Raw genomic sequence first — 20,104 nt, 5'->3', positions numbered from 1 at the left:
ACCTACACCACATTGGCTGTAGCGGTTCCAGAAAGCAGCTCACCCACCACCATCTCAAGGGGCAATTAGGGATGGGAAATAATTGCTGGGCCCGAGACAGCGACGCCCACATCCCTTTAATGAATTAAAAAAAGTCAAATTTATTCTTTCATGTGATGTGGGCGTGGCCTGGCAAGGAGTGTGTCTCAGTGTCGGCATCTTCATTCCCTTAGTTCGAAGGAACCTTTCCTGATGCCGCGATATGATTATCTGAATTTATCCCTGGAAGCAAGGAGGAGGTGGGGCAGTTCTCCTGAGAGCAGAGCAGGTTGAGGGGAGATTTAATGGAGGCTTTCAAAATATTCAATAAAATCAATGAGGCAATTGCTTCCTGTGGCTGGAGAATCAGTAATAGGGGCACAGATTGAAGGTGATTCGCAAATGAGAATTTGTTTCAGCAGCAAGTTGTTGTGAGCTCAAATGTGCCAGGGATGCATTCCTTCGTGACTTTTCAGAAGGGAATCGGAATAAGAAGAAGCCGTCTATAGTTCTGGGAAGAGTGCAGTAGGTCTTAGGACTAATTGGGCACGTCTTTCAAAGAGTGGGACTGGCACCAGGGGGCAATTTAATGCCGTTTTTCATCACATGAAGGATGAATGACGTGTGACCGCACCTCTGGGAGGGTATCCAATCAAAGAGTAGCTGGTGGGAGCAGCTATTAACAAGTTGATTTAAATCTACCGGCAATTGAGGCACTTCTGGAGAATGTGACTCACCACAAAGCGTGTTAGATGCATTTTTGCAGCCTGCTTCAGGAAATCGACAGATTAAAATCCTGATTGGTCCACTGCCCGGGCTAACAATGGAGCCACGCTGGGCCAGAAGGGAGGAGGTTGAGCAAGACCTGGACACAGGACTGCTAATTTGACTGGAGTGTGAGGTCCAAAATCTGGTCCGGAACAGCAACTGCCCAGAAAAGGAGCAACTTGAAACCGATTCAGTTCAGCTGGTGGTAAATTGTACTCCGAGATATTTCTAAATGCAAAATTTTTTATGTTTTGTTTTTTTTTGATTACCCCTCCTTTCCGTCAGCTTGCCCACTCTTAACCAATCGTCCGCTCTCATTCCGAACCTGATTGGATTGGTTTTCCTGACTACTCTCGTTTTTTCTCTGTATTTGTGACTTCCAAATCATTGGTTAAGGTGTTAAACTGTTGGCCCGGAGATTCAGCTGGCCCAAAGATGTTCTGTTGTCCGCAATCACTTCTGACAGCTTTACACAGTAACTGATGTCCCAGCCAGCGATTTATCAGTAACGTGGCAAGCTGTGACATGGACAGCTCCAGCAAGCTCTGAGCCAAAGTATGTAGCTGTACAGGTTAAAGCGCATGCCAGCACATACCAAGTATTGCCTCGCCTGCAAGAGTGGCTCAGCTAATCCCAATTCTAGCCACTCCCTCCCCCACCGCATTTCCCCAAAATTCTACCATCCCTTTTCTCAGTGGATTGTCATCCAGTAGCCATCTGGAAACCACAGTCGAACCGGCCTCAGGCGCGCTCTCAGATCCTGCTCACTCGGTGTGAGAGAACAGTTTTCCTCGGAGGCTGTTCCCCCTTGTGGGAGAGTCCAGGACCAGAGGGCAGAATCTCAGAGTGAGGGGGGGGTCGCCCATTTCAGACAGAGATGAGGAGGAATTTCCTCTCTCAGAGGGGAGTGAATCTGTGGAATTCTTTACCGCAGAGAGCGGTAGAGGCCGGGTCGCTAAGTATGTTCAAGACCGAGATAGATTTTCATTCAGTGAAGGGATCGAGGGTCACGGGGATAAGGCGGGACGGTGGAGTTGAGGATTATCACATCAGATCAGTCATGATGTCATTGAATGGCGGAGCGGACTCGATGGGCCGAATGGCCTAATTCTGCACCGACATAGTGGGCGGGATTCTCCACTCACGCGCTGAAGTGCCCACGCAGTCGTGAACGCCGTCGAGGTTCACGACGGCGTGAAACGGCCCCAATCCCGACCGATCAGGCCCCGACAATGGGCTAGGATCGGGGCAGCGTCATCAACACGCGCCAGGCCTTGTCGCCGCGTAAACGCGGCGCCGCATAGATGATGCGGCCAGCGCCGCATAACTGGCGTCACCCGCGCATGCGTGGTTGCCGTCCTCTCTGAGTTCGCCCCGCAGGAAGATGGCGGACGGATCTTGCGGGGCCGCGGAAGGAGGTCCTCCTTCAGAGAGGACGGCCCGACGATCGGTGGGCACCGATCGCGGGCCAGGCCACATTTGAGGTACCCCCCGGTGCAGGATCCCCCCCCCCCCCCCGCAGGCCCCCCCCCCCCCCCCCCCCCCAGCGTTCCCGCGCTGTTCCCGATGGCAGCGGCCAGGGGCGTCATTCTCCGACCCCCCGCTGGGTCGGAGAATGGCCGTTGGCCGCCGTGAATCCCGCCCCCGCCCCCGTCGAAGTCTCCGCTCCCGGAGATTGGGCGGGGGCGGGAATCCAGCCGCGCCGGTTGGCGGGACCCCCCGCTGGATTCTCCGGCCCGGATGGGCCGAAGTCCCGCCCAGGAATTGCCTGTCCCGCCGACGTAAATCAAACCTGGTATTTACCGGCGGGACCAGGCGGCGTGGGCGGGCTCCGGGGTCCTGGGGGGGGGCGCGGGGCGATCTGACCCCGGGGGGTGCCCCCACGGTGGCCTGGCCCGCGATCGGGGCCCACCGATCCGCGGGCGGGCCTGTGCCGTGGGGGCACTCTTTCCCTTCCGCCTCCGCCTCCACCATGGCGGAGGCGGAAGAGACTCTCCACACTGCGCATGCGCGGGAAACTGACAGCGGCCGCTGACGCTCCCGCGCATGCGCTGGGAAACTGACAGCGGCCGCTGACGCTCCCGCGTATGCGCCGCATTTCCGCACCAGCTGGCGGGGAAACAAACGCCATTTCCGCCAGCTGGCGGGGCGGAAATCCCTCCGGCGTCGGCCTAGCCCCTCAATGTTGGGGCTAGGCCGCCAAAGATGCGGAGCCTTCCGCACCTTTGGGCCGGCGCGATGCCCGTCTGATTGGCGCCGGCTTTGGCACCAGTCGGCGGACATCCCGCCGTTGGGGGAGAATTTCGCCCCAGGTGTGGACGGCGCCGGGGGGGAACCCGCCGTTTTGGCCTGGCCGCTCGGCCCTTCCGGGCCTGAGAATAGCGGGGGTGCCGGAGAATCGCCATTTTGGGTGTCTCCGGCGATTCTCCAGCCTGCGGCCCGCGGAACTCGACCGGTCCGTTCCCGCCGCTTGGCAGAATCGCGGGAGGGCGGCGGACTGGGAAATTTTGGCGGCCCAGGCGATTCTCCCAACCGGCGCGGGAGTGGAGAATCTCGCCCCTTATGTTCTCTTGCTGCCATTGGTTCTCTCACCTGAATTCGATGACCCCTGGTTGACCAATGAGAACAGTTCCTCTCGATCTACTCTGCCCAGATCTCTTCTGGTTTCGAATAATTTAATCCGAGTTTATTGCAAGGATAGAATCCCGACAGTGAAGGGGAAGACCATTCGGCCCATCGAGTCTGCACCGACCCTCGGAAAGGGTACCCTACCTAGGCCCACTCCCCTGCCCTATTCCTGTAACCCCACCTACCCTGCACATCCCTGGACACTAAGGGGCAACTTAGCACGGCCAAACCTGCACATCTTTGGACTGTGGGAGGAAATCGGAGCACCTGGAGGAAACCCACGCACACACGGGGAGAACGTGCAGACTCCGCACAGACAGTGACCCAAGCCGGAATCGAACCTGGGACCCTGGTGCTGTGAGGGGCAGCAGTGCTAACCACTGTGCCACCATATTTAAACATCCTCCCCCACCCCAGTGCAAACCTGCACTTTGCGAAGCAAGTGCAAAATGTAAAACTCTAAATCCAGCTGTTCCTATCCTTAAACGTCCAGCTGTTTCACTGGGGGTTTCTAATAGAGTCCAGGTGGCTGAGGCTCCGTCCCCACCCAGGGGGAGGTATCCCACAGCTATCTGTGCTGGAGCCTCAAATTTTTACAATTTATATCAAGGATGTAAATGAGTGAAGGCATGGTAGCTAAATTCGCAAATGAAATGAAAATCACTTATTGTCACAAGTCGGCTTCAAATTAAGTTATTGTGAAAAGCCCCTAGTCGCCACATTCCAGTGCCTGTTCGGGGAGGCTGGTACGGGAATTGAACCGTGCTGGTGACCTGCCTTTGTCTGATTTCAAAGCCAGCGATTTAGCCCAGTGTGCTAAACCAGCCCCAGATGACATAAAGCTAGGTAGGAAGGTATGTTATGAAGAGGACATGAGGAGGTTACAGTTGGGTATAAATAGGTTGTGTGAGTGTGTGGACAAAGATCTGGAAAATGGAGCATAATATGGGGAAAATATGAAGTTTTTCACTTTGGGAGGAAGAATTTAAAAAGCAGAGTGTTTCTTAAATGGAGAATGACTGCAGAATTCCGAGGTGCAGAGGGATCTGGGCGTGTGAATGTACCAGTCACAAAAAAGCTATTATGGAGTTACAGCAAGTAATTAAGAAGACTAATGAAATGCTATCCTTTATTACAAGAGGATTTGAATGTAAAAGTAAGGACGTGTCACAGTGTTTAGCACTGCTGCCTCACAGCGCCAGGGACCCAGATTCGATTCCCGCATGGGTGACTGTCAGGGTGGAGTTTTCTCATCCTCTCCGTGTCTGCGTGGGTTTCCTCCGGGTGCTCCGGTTTCCTCCCACAGTCCAAAGATGTGCAGGCTATGGTAGCACAGTGGTTAGCACTGTTGCTTCACAGCACCAGGGATCCAGGTTCGATTCCGGACTCGGGTGATTGTCTGCGGCGTCTGCATGTTCTCCCCGTGTCTGCCACCCGACCCTGGGTTTCCTCCGGGCGCTCCGAAAGACGTGCTTGTTAGTTGAATTCGACATTCTGAATTCTCCCTCTGTGTACCCGAACAGGCGCCAGAGTGTGGCGACTAGGGGACTTTCACAGTAACTTCGTTGCAGAGTTAATGTAAGCCTACTTGTGACAATAAAAAGGATTATTATAAAGATTACTTGGCACAACATAACATTCGAGGCTATGAGCCAAGTGCTGGCAAGAGGGATTAGGTAGGCAGGTCAGTGCCTTGCATGGGTCAGTGCAGACTCGATGGGCTGATAGGCCGAAGGCTTCTTCTGCACTGCAGCATTCCTGGGGTGGTCTCAATCGCAGGAAAAGCACTTAACGGCCACTTTTAAATTGAGAATGGCAGTCGCTACAGCCCATAAAATGAAATGAATTGCGGCTCTGTGCAGTCGTTCAGCCAGAAGCGGCAGCAGTGAGCAGGTCACGTGCCCTCCACGTACACTTGATGTCAAGAACCCTCAATGTACGTGCTTTTGGCGCCAAATCACGGAGCAATGATGCTTCCATTTTCTAGCCGCTGGCAAGAGGACATTGAAGAGGGATCGCTTTTTTAAAAGTAAGAGACGGACAGAGACGGACAGAGACTCAAATTGGCAGTGTACCTACTGGGCAGGATCTCACACCAGAATCTGCTGGAGAGAGGTGCTCAGGAGAGTCCAGGGCAGGACAGAGCAGTGCTATTGTTAGCTTTGTACAGAGCTCCAGGGCCTCTGGTTAACATCCTGCGAGGAAGAAACTTAATTTGAGAACAAAGCAGTATAAAGATGATTTCTTGAAGTATGGATTTGTCAATTGTGCCAATGCAAATAAGGATGCAAGGCCCATGGGCGGGATTCTCCGTTGCCCGATGCTGAAATTGTAATCGGCGATCGGGTGGAGAATCGGTTCCGACACGGGAATCGGGGCCCGCACCAGTTTGACGGCGGTTTGCGTTTCTCCGTCCCCTCCAAAATGGCGTCTTCGTGATGCGCGTCACGCGCAGTCGCAGTGCCGTTGACTCCTCAGTGGCCAGTGCACCCATGAGGCTCCGCCCCCGATGGGCCGAGTTCCCGACGGCGCGGGACACGTGTAGTCACACAAATCGTGAACCTGGCCTGGCGGCTGCAGACTGTGTCCAGCGCCGTCACACTCGGCCGCGATCAGGGCTGCTGGCCGTGGGGGGGGGGGGCTTCGGGGGGGCGGCTTCTGCAAGGGCAGGGGGGACTGGTGGGGGGTGGCCAGGCGGAGGCCTGTGGGGTTGCGGATGGCGGGTCGGGTGTGCGCACGGCCGGCGTCACGACACAAACTAAAAGCAAAGTTTGTGTGAAGTAAGATCCCTCTCCGGGAACGTTGCGAGTCCTGCATTTTTTAAACTACAGAAAACCTGAATTAATGAATCTGCAAAGAAGATCATTACAGTCTGAAAACCAAAGACTTCAATCTACAAGCTCGCTATGAATGGAGGTGTACTGAAAGAAACACCTCCTGAAACAAAGACTTTCTTCAATCCGATTAGGATGTTTACCCCTTCCATCCGTCTGTGTTTCTCTGTCTTGTGTGTGTAGAGGGTGGGGGCAAGTTGAAGTGAGAATGGTGTTCGCCAATAGTTAATCAGTTGTATTTACTGCCCCTCTCATGATGGTCCTTGTTAGAAATAAACAATAATCGTATTTATGTTTACAAACCTAGTGACTGTGATTAATGGGCAGCCACGGCCAAAGACTTCAGGGTGGGAGGGGCCGGATGCTCCGGCCCCTCAGCTGCGTGTTCCGCGGCGACTCCCCAATCACCACGGGCAATGGGATTCTATAGAACTCTCTTCCTGAAAGGCAGGGCTGGAACAAAGAGGCTGAAAGAATATCGGGGTGCAGGGGGGCGGAATGTGGGGTTGTGGTCGCAATCACATCAGTCAAAGTAAAAGTAAGATACCTGAGGAAAAAGAATAAAAGACACAACATGCACACTCCGATCAAGTTAAGCGCGCAGATAGACAGTAAAAAGAATATACAAAAAGTCCTTGGCTTGTTCGTGAGGTGTTGATGTTGTGGCAGTTAATTTCGATGATTGTGGTAACTCTCCTTGCCGGTTTGGATTCTGTTGGAGACATGATTTGGCTTGTTCCCAGGGAAAGAAAATTGTCTACTTTTCTCTGAAGGAGAGTCTATCCTGTTTCTTCCTGCGTGCTCTCTGTCTGTCCTCGCCAAACAACTTGCCTCCAGCGAGAGAGAGAGAGAGAGAGAGAGATTTATGCTTGTCTCTACACCGGGTAACTTAGAAGACTAATGTTTGTTTTTCCTCCGATTACTCCCAAATACTCACCGTGGCCCAAACAACGACGAGTCCGAATACAGGAGGGATAGAGAACCTAGTGGAGTGGTGCAGCGACAACAATCTCTCCCTCAATGCCAGCAAAACTAAAGAGCTGGTCATTGACTTCAGGAAGCAAAGTACTGTACACACCCCTGTCTGCATCAACGGGGCCGAGGTGGAGATGGTTAGCAGTTTCAAATTCCTCGGTGTGCACATCACCAACAATCTGTCCTGGTCCACCCACGTCGACGCTACCACCAAGAAAGCACAACAGCGCCTATACTTCCTCAGGAAACTAAGGTAATTTGGCATGTCCACATTGACTCTGACTAACTTTTACAGATGCACCATAGAAAGCAGCCTATCGGGCTGCATCACAGCCTGGTATGGCAACTGCTCAGCCCAGGACCGCAAGAAACTTCAGAGAGTCGTGAACATAGCCCAGTCCATCACACAAACTTGCCTCCCATCCATAGACTCCATCTACACCGCCCGCTGCCTGGGGAAAGCGGGCAGCATAATCAAAGACTCCTCCCACCCGACTTATTCACTCTTCCAACTTCTTCCATCGGGCAGGAGATACAGAAGTCTGAGAACGCCAAGCCGCCTCCGAGCAAACTCCTGCAATGAACCCCTCAAGGCGAATTTAATTTTCTGGAGTCTGCGAAACCCCGCCATGTTGCTAACCCACACTCCCGACTTCGGGTCTCCCAGTCCCTACACCCTGGTAAGATCCGTTTCCAGGCCGCTGTGGAGATGTGCATCAATGTAAATGCATGTAGGCTAGCTAGACACTAGATGGAGCACCAGAGACATCACACATACACACTCAACCAGTAGATCAGTTAGATAGGACGCGACCAATGGACACTCACGATACACACAGAGGTGACACCACCACAGGAGGGCATTACACCAACCCATATATAAAGGACACCACACACATGATCTGCCTCCTTCCAGTGGAGACAGTCAGTGAGTACAGACACAGGGTTACAATATTACACCCACCACGTGGATTGTAGCAGACTGGTTAGTCAGTCTGGGTAGCTATAGAAGGATTAACAGTAGTGGCGAACCCGAGTAATAGAAGTGTAAATAGTTTAATAAACGTGTCGAAGTTATCTCCACGCCTGAACCTTCCTTTGTCAAGTGCACCACAAGGAAGCCGCTTATGTTACACCTACAACATAACAAATCAGCCGCCAGGGAGGCAAAGGCCAGGACGTCGGCCTCTCTCGCCCCCTGGGCTCCCGGGTCTTCCAACACACTGAAGATCGCCACTTCTGTACTCGGCACCACCCTCCCGTGTAAGGCCTCTGACATGACGTCAGCGAACCCCTGCCAGAAACCCCTCAGTCTCCGAAATGCCAAAGCACATGGGCATGATTTGCAGGACTCCCGCCCCCACCACCACCACCACCACCACCCACAGCACCCACCTATCCTCCACCCCCTCAAAGAACCTGCTCATCCGGGCCACAGTCATGTGAGCCCTGTGGACCACCTTAAATTGTATCAGGCTGAGCCTGGCACACGACGAGAGTTCGTTAACTCTCCTCGGGGCCTCCTTCCACAATCCGGCCTCCGACACCCCACCCAGCTCTTTCCCCCGCTTTCTCATCGCCTCCCCTATCGGGGCTCCCTCCCGCTCCATCAGCTCCTTATAGATCTCGGAGACCTTTCCCTCTCCTACTCCTGTTCTCGACAACACCTTATCCCGGAGTCCCCGGGTGAAAGATCGGAGCTGCCTTTGAAAATGGCGTCCTGATCCACGAGTAGTCTTCCTGCGCTGAGCTGAGACGGGGCTTTCCACGCCGAGGCCACGATAAAAGTCAAAGTGCCTCCATGTCAACTCTCCCACCGTCTTGTTTCCTACCACAGATCTCCTGCCGATCCGGAATGCCGAAGCCCATCGGCCGGGAGCCGCCAGATGGGAGCTGGGGATGGATGGTGGTTCTGGCGGGATTCCTGAAGAGTTGCTTGACATTCGGAATTGTCCGTTCTTTCGGAGTCTTCTTCGGCCCCTTCATTCAACACTTTGACGAGTCGGCCAACCGGGTTTCTTGGATCAGTTCAATCGCGGTGGCCACACAACAGTTTGCAAGTAAGCATTCCCTCGGCCCCTCCGAGGCGTTTGATAAAGTTTCCAATGGTAGGTTGATGGAAAAAGTGAAGTTGTATGGGGTTCAGCTAGATGGATAAAGAACTGGCTGGGCAACAGGAGACAGAGAGTAGTGGTGGAAGGGAATGTCTCAAAATGGAGAAAGGTGACTAGTGGTGTTCCACAGGGATCCATGCTCGGACCACTGTTGTTTGTGATATACATAAATGATCTGGACGAAGGTATAGGTGGTCTGATTAGCAAGTTTGCAGATGATACTAAGATTGGTGGAGTTGCAGATAGCGAGGAGGACTGTCAGAGAATACAGCAAAATATAGATAGATTGGAGAGTTGGGCAGAGAAATGGCAGATGGAGTTCAACCCAGGCAAATGCGAGGTGATGCATTTTGGAAGAACTAATTCAAGAGCGGACTATACGGTCAATGAAAGAGTCCTGGGGAAAATTGATGTACAGAGAGATCTGGGAGTTCAGGTCCATTGTACCCTGAAGGTGGCAACGCAGGTCGATAGAGCGGTCAAGTAGGCATACAGCATGCTTGCCTTCATCGGACAGGGTATTGAGTACAAGAGTCAGCAGGTCATGTTACAGTTGTATAAGACTTTGGTTAGGCCACATTTGGAATACTGCGTGCAGTTCTGGTCGCCACATTACCAGAAGGATGTGGATGCTTTAGAGAGGGTGCAGAGGAGGTTCACCAGGATGTTGCCTGGTATGGAGGGTGCTAGCTATGGAGAAAGGTTGAGTAGATTAGGATTGTTTTCATTGGAAAGACAGAGGTTGAAGGGGGACCTGATTGAGATCTACAAAATTATGAGAGGTATGGACAGGGTGGATAGCAACAAGCTTTTTCCAAGAGTGGGGGTGTCAATTACAGGGGGTCACGATTTCAAGGTGAGAGGGGGAAAGTTTAAGGGAGATGTGCGTGGAAAGTTTTTTATGCAGAGGGTGGTGGGTACCTGGAACGCTTTGCCAGCGGAGGTGGTAGAGGCGGGCACGATAGCATCATTTAAGATGCATCTAGACAGATATATGAACGGGCGGGGAACAGAGGGAAGTAGATCCTTGGAAAATAGAAGACAGGTTTAGATAAAGGATCTGGATCGGCGCAGGCTGGGAGGGCCGAAGGGCCTGTTCCTGTGCTGTAATTTTCTTTGTTCTTTGTTCCCCTCGAGACCTTGTGTTTGAAGCTGATGTCTGAACCAACCAATTTCTCGTTGTGGGGCGATCTCAGTGGGTAACGTCGCTGTGCAATGCACACTGAGGTACACAGATTGCTAACTTCCCAGAGCGCAGCCCAGCTGATGGTGGGAAATAGTACAATTGGCCTCAGTGCCTCAGGAATAGAGAGGAGAGGTGAATCATTTGGGGCTCCTGGCACTTGATTACTGTCCAATAATTCCTGTTGAAAAGTCAATATTAGCGCAGGAAACGTTTATATTGGTAAGTGAGGTCCTCCAGCATTGACCAGCCTTCCGAAAGTCACCATAGAGCGATTGCTGGGAAATGGGACCATAGAATCCCTACAGAGCAGAAGGAGGTCATTCGTCCCATTGAGTCTGCACCGACTCTCCGAAAGAGCATCCTACCTAGGCCCACTCTCCCCACCCCATCCCTGTAACCCCATAACCCCACCTAACCCGCACATCTTTGGACTGTGGGAGAAAACCCACACAGACACGGAGAACGTGCAAACTCCACACAGACTGTCACATGGGGCTGGAATTGAACCCGGGTCCCTGGCGCTGTGAGGCGACAGTGCTAACCACTGTGCCGCCGTGCCGTCACCGGCAATGAGAAGAGGCAGACTTGTTTCCCCAGACCAGCAGTGGTGCAGCAACTTGCGTATATGTATCGCCTTTCCACATCATGGAATGTCCCAAGGCATTTCATAGGAACTGGGCGATGGACTGAATGAAGGGTGAATTTGTTCAGCCCCAATTTCTCCTCCTTAGAAGTTATGGCCCAGTTCCCAAACCCTCGGTTTTGATGGGATCCAATTTTCTATTAATAATCTCATAGCAAACTCAAGATAGGATGAACTCAAAGGGTTAGTTTATTTATACACATTCATTCCGTGGGAGGAGGGGTTGCAACGTAGCCCCCTGCGCACTCGTAGAAGTAGAAGAGGGGTAAAGAAAATAAATATTTGGAGTGCAGAGACCATAGACAAAATAATTATAGTTTCCCACATGGGTTGCAGCGTCCACAATCAAAATCCAATGAGGTATTCCATCACAGAGGTCAGCAGGTTGAAAACTGATGCTGGATAATTCATTTTTCAGGTACAGTTCACTTCGCACGATGAGATAGGGACATGGAGATGAATCAGTCTTCTAGTCGATAGTGCAGGAGTTCCGGTAGAAACAGTATGGATGTGGCCAGAGAGTGGAACCTCAGAACTTCTTTTCTGTGCTGTAGCTCGTTGTGGATACAATGGCAGATTGGGTTTGCCAGCAAGGCAGTGTAATTGGTTCCACCAGCGTGAGGTTCAATATCACATGACTCCCATCCTGCCACACTACCTTTGTCGAAGGACGTATATTTCCTCATCTGGGTCCTAAAGATTGTTAAATGTCCCAACTGTTAAGAATTGAAAGGAAGTTTGCAGGGCTCTTTTCCTAGCAGATGAGTTGATGCCAGTTGACCAGCCTAAGTTCAGAAACGCAAATGATCTTGGTATAATTCTCTTTGAATTTAGTCTCTTCAGCCCCCAAGGGTTAGGGTCACTACAGAGATAACGAGTTGCAGGTTTTGATGATACTGCCGTTACCTCCTTTCGTTTGGGGTCGAGGACCTCCATAGATTAAACCATTTTACAAGGGTCTTTGCCCAGTTTTTAAAGAATGTTAAATACCATGAGGATATCTAAATATACATACTAAAAATATGTAGTTACACTGATTGGTCAAACAAAAATTGACATTGGGCCAATAATAATGGAGATATTGGAACAGGTGATCTCAAGTTAAGCCAATGAGGTAAGCATTGAAGAGTGTCTTAAAGGAGGAGGCATGGTAAAAACGCAAAGAGCTTTGGATGAGGAATTCCAGAGCTTAGGAACAAGGAATCTGAAGGTTCGGCTGCCCATTGGGAAGCAATTAAAATTGGGAACCTGGGATTGGAGGAGCGAGATCTCTCTCGGAGGTTCTGAGACTCCAATAGGGCAAGTCTACTGCAGCCCTGATTGGAATCAGCTAACTGAGCAGTAATCTGGGATTGAATCTGGGATAGTAACAACATCCTGCAGTTAGAAAGCAGCTCTGAGAGAGAGCAAAGCTTCAAACAGGCAGAATCACGATGAATGGTCGAGGCAAAGGGAGAGATAGGAAGAGAGGTGGGCAAAATCTTGGTCAAGAAAGATTTTGTTTTGAGGAAGATCTTAAAGTTGGAGAACTGGGAGGAGAGGAGGAGAGTGGGAATTCTGGGCTGTGAACCCAGACAGGAACACTAAAGGTTTGGTGAAGAAGGCGGCGATGACTAAATGGCCACAGTCAGGGGAATAGAGAGTTTGATGGGGGCGGACGGAGCTGCTCAATGTTCAATGGGGAGGAGTGAAGGATTTCGATAGAGAGATGGTGACTTTCAATTGGAGATATTGGAGACAACCTAGGTTAGCGAGGAAAGGCTTTGCTGTGGCCTCGGAATACTGGCCTAGGGTGGGCTACGGTTAAACAAAGGTTGGGACACAGCCAATCCCCTCCTCTCTCCGTGCTGCTTTCAGACGCGGAGTCACTGAGAATCTGACTAATCACATTATTCTGTATTTCCAGGTCCACTGGGAAGTATATTTGGGGCACGTTATGGAGCTCGCCCTGTGGTCATGGTGGGTGGGGTTTTAGCGTGCTTGGGGATGCTCACAGCCTCGTTCGGACAGAGCCTACTGCATTTGTACCTCTCCGCCGGACTCCTGACAGGTCAGTTCAATGTGTAGAAAATAAGGTTCCCTTCCTTACAAACTGGGCCGATTCTGCAGGGTTATTGGTGTTCATCACTAGTCAACTGGAGGTGGAACTAAAGTGGGAGAGAGTGATGAGGAAAGACCCCCCACCCACCCTCTGCTTCACCTGGGCATTGAACTCCATTTCCCAAGTTCCACCGACAGTAACTATCTCTTTGTCAAACCTGTGTCTCTCCGAGCGACTGGAATCTGGTGAGTTTACCCAGGGAGTCGCCGAGAGAGGGAGAGAAGACAAAGATACCTTGTGTTGCCCTATTATGTATTTTCTTTTCATGTGTTATGGGCCAGGGTTTAGAGAACCCCAAAGTGTATCATGGAGTTCCCCTGACCCACAACTGTTGATAGATTGTGGTATGGGGAGCACACGGCCCACTCTACAGGTGTGGTACAGCAGAAATTGAAAAGTATTTTTTAAAGCAAAACAATGTTTATTCTCTGAGCTCAAGTTAACCTTTTTAAAACATACAGTGAACATCTTAGCAACCATCAATTCAAATACAACCCCCAAAGACTACAACACTAAGTAAGCCTTTAAGTTTTCCTTTTTAACATCCAAAAGACTTCAAACACCGTTTACCAGAAGCACATCAGGTTAAAGTCACTGCTGTTATTAGTTTTAAATCACCAGGATCGATTTACAGTCTTTAGATTACAGAGAGAGATTCATACACCTTCTGGCTGTGACTGCAGCTATCCAGCTCTGAAAACAAAACTAAAACACACCCTGCGGCCTGCTCATAAACGAAAGTAAAAAGCTGACAGACAGCCCAGCTCCACCCACTCTCTAACATCACTGCAGTAATAAACACCCATTTCTTAAAGGTACTCTCACTACAGATATTTATATACACACCCATTTATAAACACCTATTTCTTAAAGGTACTTTCACTACAGGTATTTATATACACACCCATTTATAAACACCCATTTCTTAAAGGTATTCTCACATGACACATGTACTAAATGATCTGTTTGAGCTGCTCGCAGAAAAATACTTTTCTCTGTACCTCGGTACACGTGACAATAAACAAATCCAATCCAATCTCTCCCCCCGCCCCCAACACCCAAAGGATCGGTGCAGTTAGATTGTATCTAATCTTTGATGACACGTGCTTTAAGCTATATAACATAGTACACCAGCTATAAAAGGCACACCGATTGGAGAAGATGGCCCTCATAGTCTCCTGTTTTGCTCTCCAGGTTTCGGCTGGGCCTTAGTCTTCAGCCCCACAGTATCCATGATCGCCAAGTACTTCAAGAGGCGCAGAGCCCTGGCGACCGGTTTGGCCTTTACTGGAGTGGGAGTCGCGTCTTTCTTCTTCTCTCCGCTGTTTCAGCTCCTGATCGATGGGTATGGTTGGCGCGGGGCCCTCCAGATCCTGTCCGCCATGATGCTGAACCTCTGTGTCTGTGCGGCCCTGCTCAGACCCATCACGCTCACCGAGGACCTTCCCGCTACCCCGGGGGCGCTTCCCGACGATGGGGCGAAAAGAACTGCGTGTTGGGGTAAAGTGACCTCTGCCTTCGACTTGACCCTTTTCCTGCACCGTGGGTTCATGGCGTACAGCTTCTCAGCGGGTCTGATAGCTATGGGCTTCTTTGTCCCCCACATCCACCTGGTGGCTCATGGGAAGGACCTTGGACTGAGCGATTACGAGGCGGCCTTCCTGATGTCGGTCACTGCCATCTCGGACACCGTGGCCCGGCTCTTTTCCGGCTGGGTTGCTGACCTCGGGTTGATTCGGAAAATCCACATGCTATTCCTCTGGGGTGTTCTCACCGGAGTCAGCCTCCTGCTAATTCCCACGGGAAACTCGTATTCCAGTCTCGTGGGACTTAGTCTCCTCTATGGCCTGGGCGCTGGAGGCTTGCCCACCCTCTTCTTTGCCACCCTGTCAGATATCGTCGGGATTGGGCGCATTCTCAATGCATCAGGGCTCTATCTGATGTTGATGAGTATTGGCGGACTATTTGGCCCTCCCCTCTCAGGTAATGCAGCTCAACACCCTCTGGATGACATATAATTGCTGTGGGTAAAATATTGACGGAACTATGCGATAGTAACAATGTTGATAGTAAAAATTGTAACTGTTGATGGGAGAATTGCACACCAGTTTAGGTAGACACGGGAAATTAGGAAAAGTGATGGAAAAGTGTGGGTGTTGGGGTGACAATACAACACCTCCCCTCCATGAGGAAAATGGAAATCAGCCAGGATTCCCACTCCTGATAACTAAACTTAGGGGCTGGTTTAGCACAGTGGGCTAAACATTTGGCTTGTAATGCAGAACTAAGGTCAGCAGCGCAGATTCAATTCCCGTACCAGCCTCCCCGAACAGGCGCGGAATGTGGCGACTAGGGTCGTTTCAGAGTAACTTCATTGAAGCCTACTTGTGACAATAAGCGATTATTATTAAACAGCGAGAAGTGTCTAGACTCAGGGTCAGACTCAATACAGAAAACATCTTTGGTTTCATGTGACACCTGAGCTCCGCCACTAACTCTGTCCTGGGAGTGTTTGATGGGGACAGTGTAGAGGGAGCTTTACTCTGTATCTAACCCCGTGCTGTACCTGTCCTGGGAGTGTTTGATGGGGACAGTGTAGAGGGGGCTTTAATCTGTATCTAACCCCGTGCTGTACCTGCCCTGGGAGTGTTTGATGGGGACAGTGTAGAGGGAGCTTTAATCTGTATCTAACCCAGCGCTGTACCTGTCCTGGGAGTGTTAGATGGGGACAGTGTAGAGGGAGCTTTAATCTGTATCTAACCCAGCGCTGTACCTGTCCTGGGAGTGTTTGATGGGGACAGTGTAGAGGGAGCTTTAATCTGTATCTAACCTCGTGCTGTACCTGTCCTGGGAGTGTTTGATGGGGACAGTGTAGAGGGAGCTTTAATCTGTATCTAACCCAGCGCTGTACCTGTCCTGGGAATGTTTGATGGGGACAGTGTAGAGGGAGCTTTACTCTGTAACTAACCCCGTGCTGTACCTGTCCTGGGAGTGTTTGATGGGGACAGTGTAGAGGGAGCTTTACTCTGTATCTAACCCCGTGCTGTACCTGTCCTTCATGTTTTATTCTGACAGGGTGACTGAAATGGTAAATGTTGCATTCAGGATTCTGATTATAAAATTCATAAGGAATGGATTTAGTAAATTAGGAGTGAAGTCAGTTTTGTAGAAACAACTGTTTCATCTCTCTCTCCACTCAGGGTTTCTGCGGGACCGGACAGGAAACTTCGTCCTTTCCTTTCTGACTGCGAGCGGCTTCATCTTCGCCGGATCGCTCGTTCTCTTCTTCATTCCGAGATTTTTTGTCCGCACAGGCGCCCTCGCCGAGCAGGAGATGGCCGGTCCTGCTGGGAGGAACAGGGAGGAACTGGAAGAGGAGGGCCCTGTTCTCCAGAAGGAAGAGACAATATCCGATGCCGATTTGGGAAGGAGGTTGTCCTGGACCGTGGCGGAGACTTTGGAGAGTAACTTTTAGATGCGGCGGTTCCTCTCGAAATTCCTCAGTGTGGTGCTGAGGTCCGATCCAGTCCCTCAACGCGGTGCAGCTGGAACGGTGACGGTACAGCCTGGGGTACCCTACACCTGCCCATCAGATCACAGGAGACAGTGCAGGAGACCACTCTGCCCACTCTCTCTCTGCTGGCCCTTTGCTGAAGTTATCCAATCAGACACAGTCCTGCTCTTTCACCAAAGTCCTGTCAATTCCTGCCCCCCCCCCCCCAACACCCGTTCCTCCAAACCCCTTTTTGAAAGAGACATTCCAATCCCATCAGCCTCTCAGATTCCCTTCCAGCTCGCAAACCGGAGGGTCCAAAACCATCCTTTCTCCCGCCGCCTCGCGTTCCTCTTCCCATCGCCTGGATTCTCTGTCCTCTGAATAATTCCGCTGGAGAAAACGATCTCATAGATCATCATAGAATTTACAGCGCAGAAGGAAGCCATTCGGCCCATCGAGTCTGCACCGGCTCTTGGAAAGAGCACCCTACCCAAGGTCAACACCTCCACCCTATTCCCATAACCCAGTAACCCCACCCAACACTAAGGGCAATTTATCATGGCCAATCCACCTAACCTGCGCATCTTTGGACTGTGGGAGGAAACCGGAGCACCCGGAGGAAACCCACGCACACACGGGGAGAACGTGCAGACTCCGCACAGACAGCGACCCAAGCCGGAATCGAACCTGGGACCCTGGAGCTGTGAAGCAATTGTGCTATCCACAATGCTACCGTGCTGCCCCATTTAAAACTGCCGGCGGGTAAATCGGCAGACACACAGCGGGATCCAGAAGGCCGGGAGAGATGGAGAGAGAAGCTAAAATAGCGGGAGCTACTCAATTAAATTTGAAAAGAAACTTGGAAGAGCCAGCCTGCTCCTAGAACCTCCTGCTCCAGACTTTATTGCGTTCGAGTAACATTGACCCGTTAAAAGATCATTGGCCTCAGTATCGCCCTCTGCCTTCTTGTTTCACATCCACTTCCAGCCCAAACACCTCATTCAGATTTGAGCTGCCATGGGCTCCATTGGTCGGACCCTTGTAATATCTGCTAGTTCATTGGTCAATAGACCCCCGCTCCCCCCGAGTCAATGAAAGACATTGGACCAATCGGAAAGATTAGTTCATTGGGCAGTGTTACATTCCCACCTGGTATATAAGATGAGAAAAGGTACGAACAAAGTAGACGTGGAGCGGATGCTTCCTGTTGTGGGACAATGCAGAACGAAATTAGTAATGGGCTGAAGGATTATGGAGAACGGGCATTGAGGTGAAGAGGAAATCAGCCTTGATCGTATTGAATGGCGCAGCAGATTCGAGGAGCCCAATGGCCAATTCCTGCTCCTCGTTCTTCTGCTCCGTGTTCAGCCCCACTGTCATGGAAACGAGGGGGGCCAATGAGATGGCGAGAGATGAATGATTGGAGAATGGGACATTGACTGATACAGACACCCAGACAGGAGGGGTGGGGACATTACTACCCTCACAACACAGAGTTCCAGACCCACCTCCGCAACATCAGCCTCAATTGTGGGCGGTTCAGTTCCTGTGTCAGGGAGCTTGGCTGAAATCTCAATGAGTGGACAAGGGCTGAGTTGATTTGTCTGTTTGAATTGTATTAAATATATTTCCAGGCGATCTCTCCTCTCTGTCCCATTCTTTTCAGAGGCTGGGCCTTGTCCCAAGGTGTCCGCAATGTTGGGTGAGATGATTGTTTTGTCCAATGCACCTTTTTGTGGAAGTGGGTGTTGCCAGCCAGAGATACCAGTCCCCGTGAGGGCCGGCTCGGCAGAAGCTACTCAATCCATATTCAGGTTTTAATCTCCCCTCTTTACCCCCCACCCCATCATTCTGTGTCTCACACCACCCCCCAGCTGATCAGTTGTCTCTGGGTGAATGATTGAATGAAGAAAAGGGTCAAATCCTCTTCTCCCTCCTCAAACCTGTCCCACCGTCTTGTGAGTGAAGTGGTACACTACCACTCTCTGCTGGTGGATCGCTGCTACTACAGGTGCTGGCCTTTGAGCCTGAGACAGATGCTCAGTAACTGGATGGGCTGTACCTGGAGATAATTTCATTTTTAAAATAAATTTAAAGAACCCTATTGGTTTTTTTCTTTTTAAATTTAGGGGCAATTTCACATGGCCAATCCACCTACCCAGCATATCTTTGGGTTGTGGGGGTGAGACCCACGCAGACACGGGGAGAATGTGCAAACTCCACACGGACAGTGACCCAGAGCCGGGATCGAACCCGGGTCCTTGGGGCCGTGAGGCAGCAGTGCTAAACACTGCGCCACCGTGCTGCCCTGGATATAGTTTCATAAAGTGGGAATATTGAACAATATCAGAAGAGATTGAATTGTAGTGGAGATTTACTTTGTGCAGTATCACCATTTATCAGCGAAAACGGCCTTCCCATCTCACCCCCTCACTCACCTGTCCAATGGGGCTGGTTTAGCACACTGGGCTAAATCGCTGGCTTTTAAAGCAGACCAAGGCAGGCCAGCAGCACGGTTCAATTCCTGTACCAGCCTCCCCGAACAGGCGTCGGAATGTGGCGACTAGGGGCTTTTCACAGTAACTTCATTGAAGCCTACTTGTGACAATAAGCGATTTTCATTTGATTTCATTTCATTTCAATTTTCATTTTCATTTCATTTTTCATCATCCTGCCCCTCTTCCCCCTAACTCACCTGTCCAAGTACATCATCCTGCCCACTCTCTCCCCTCACTCACCTGTCCAGGTACATCATCCTGCCCCTTCTTCCCCCTCGCTTACCTGTCCAGGTACATCATCCTGCCCCCTCTCTCCCCCCTCACTCACCTGTCCAGGTACATCATCCTGCCCCCTCTCCCCTCACTCCCTGTCCAGATACATCATCCTGTCCCCTCTCTCCCCTCACTCACCTGTCCAGGTACATCATCCTGCCCCTTCTTCCCCCTCGCTTACCTGTCCAGGTACATCATCCTGCCCCCTCTCTCCCCCCTCACTCACCTGTCCAGGTACATCATCCTGCCCCCTCTCTCCCCTCACTCACCTGTCCAGGTACATCATCCTGCCCCCTCTCCCCCCTCACTCACCTGTCCAGGTACATCATCCTGCACCCTCTCCCCCCTCACTCACCTGTCCAGGTACACCATCCTGCCCCCTCTCCCCCCTCACTCACCTGTCCAGGTACATCATCATGCACCCTCTCTCCCCCCTCACTCACCTGTCCAGGTACATCATCCTGCCCCTCCCCCCTCACTCCCCTGTCCAGGTACATCATCCTGCTCCTACTCTCCCCTCACTCACTCTTCCAGGTACATCACCCTACCCCCTTACTCACCTGTACAGGT

The 20,104-nt window shown here is 51.3% G+C and overlaps 1 protein-coding gene across 2 annotated transcripts; it reads left to right on the top strand.

Annotated features, from left to right (window-relative positions):
* Positions 1-794: 794 nt before the first annotated feature.
* Positions 795-19,373, top strand: LOC140404655 (monocarboxylate transporter 13-like). Of its 2 annotated transcripts, none has more exons than XM_072493270.1 (5): positions 795-991; positions 9,061-9,283; positions 13,073-13,216; positions 14,462-15,250; positions 16,468-19,373. In XM_072493270.1, exons 2-5 carry the CDS (start codon positions 9,079-9,081, stop codon positions 16,740-16,742), a joined length of 1,413 nt encoding a protein of 470 aa, XP_072349371.1. In that variant the 5' UTR covers positions 795-991; positions 9,061-9,078; the 3' UTR covers positions 16,743-19,373. The 2 variants fall into 2 exon arrangements, with proteins under 2 accessions (XP_072349371.1, XP_072349372.1); XM_072493271.1 differs by lacking the exon at positions 795-991 and adding an exon at positions 6,222-7,476.
* Positions 19,374-20,104: the final 731 nt, after the last annotated feature.

This window comes from Scyliorhinus torazame, chromosome 31 (genome assembly GCF_047496885.1).
Source record: "Scyliorhinus torazame isolate Kashiwa2021f chromosome 31, sScyTor2.1, whole genome shotgun sequence".
In the NCBI taxonomy this organism is placed as follows: domain Eukaryota; kingdom Metazoa; phylum Chordata; class Chondrichthyes; order Carcharhiniformes; family Scyliorhinidae; genus Scyliorhinus; species Scyliorhinus torazame.
Note: the sequence above shows the minus strand (reverse complement) of the source record. Positions and strands in the feature narration are given on the sequence as shown.

What these genes read in the sequence shown, in the direction of transcription:
- LOC140404655 (XM_072493270.1), top strand. Translation starts at nt 9,079, where the DNA reads ATGCCGAAGCCCATCGGCCGGGAGCCGCCAGATGGGAGCTGGGGATGG. An exon ending in GGCCACACAACAGTTTGCAA is followed by an intron (nt 9,284 to 13,072) that starts GTAAGCATTCCC and finishes CTGTATTTCCAG; the next exon opens with GTCCACTGGGAAGTATATTT. An exon ending in CTCCGCCGGACTCCTGACAG is followed by an intron (nt 13,217 to 14,461) that starts GTCAGTTCAATG and finishes TTTGCTCTCCAG; the next exon opens with GTTTCGGCTGGGCCTTAGTC.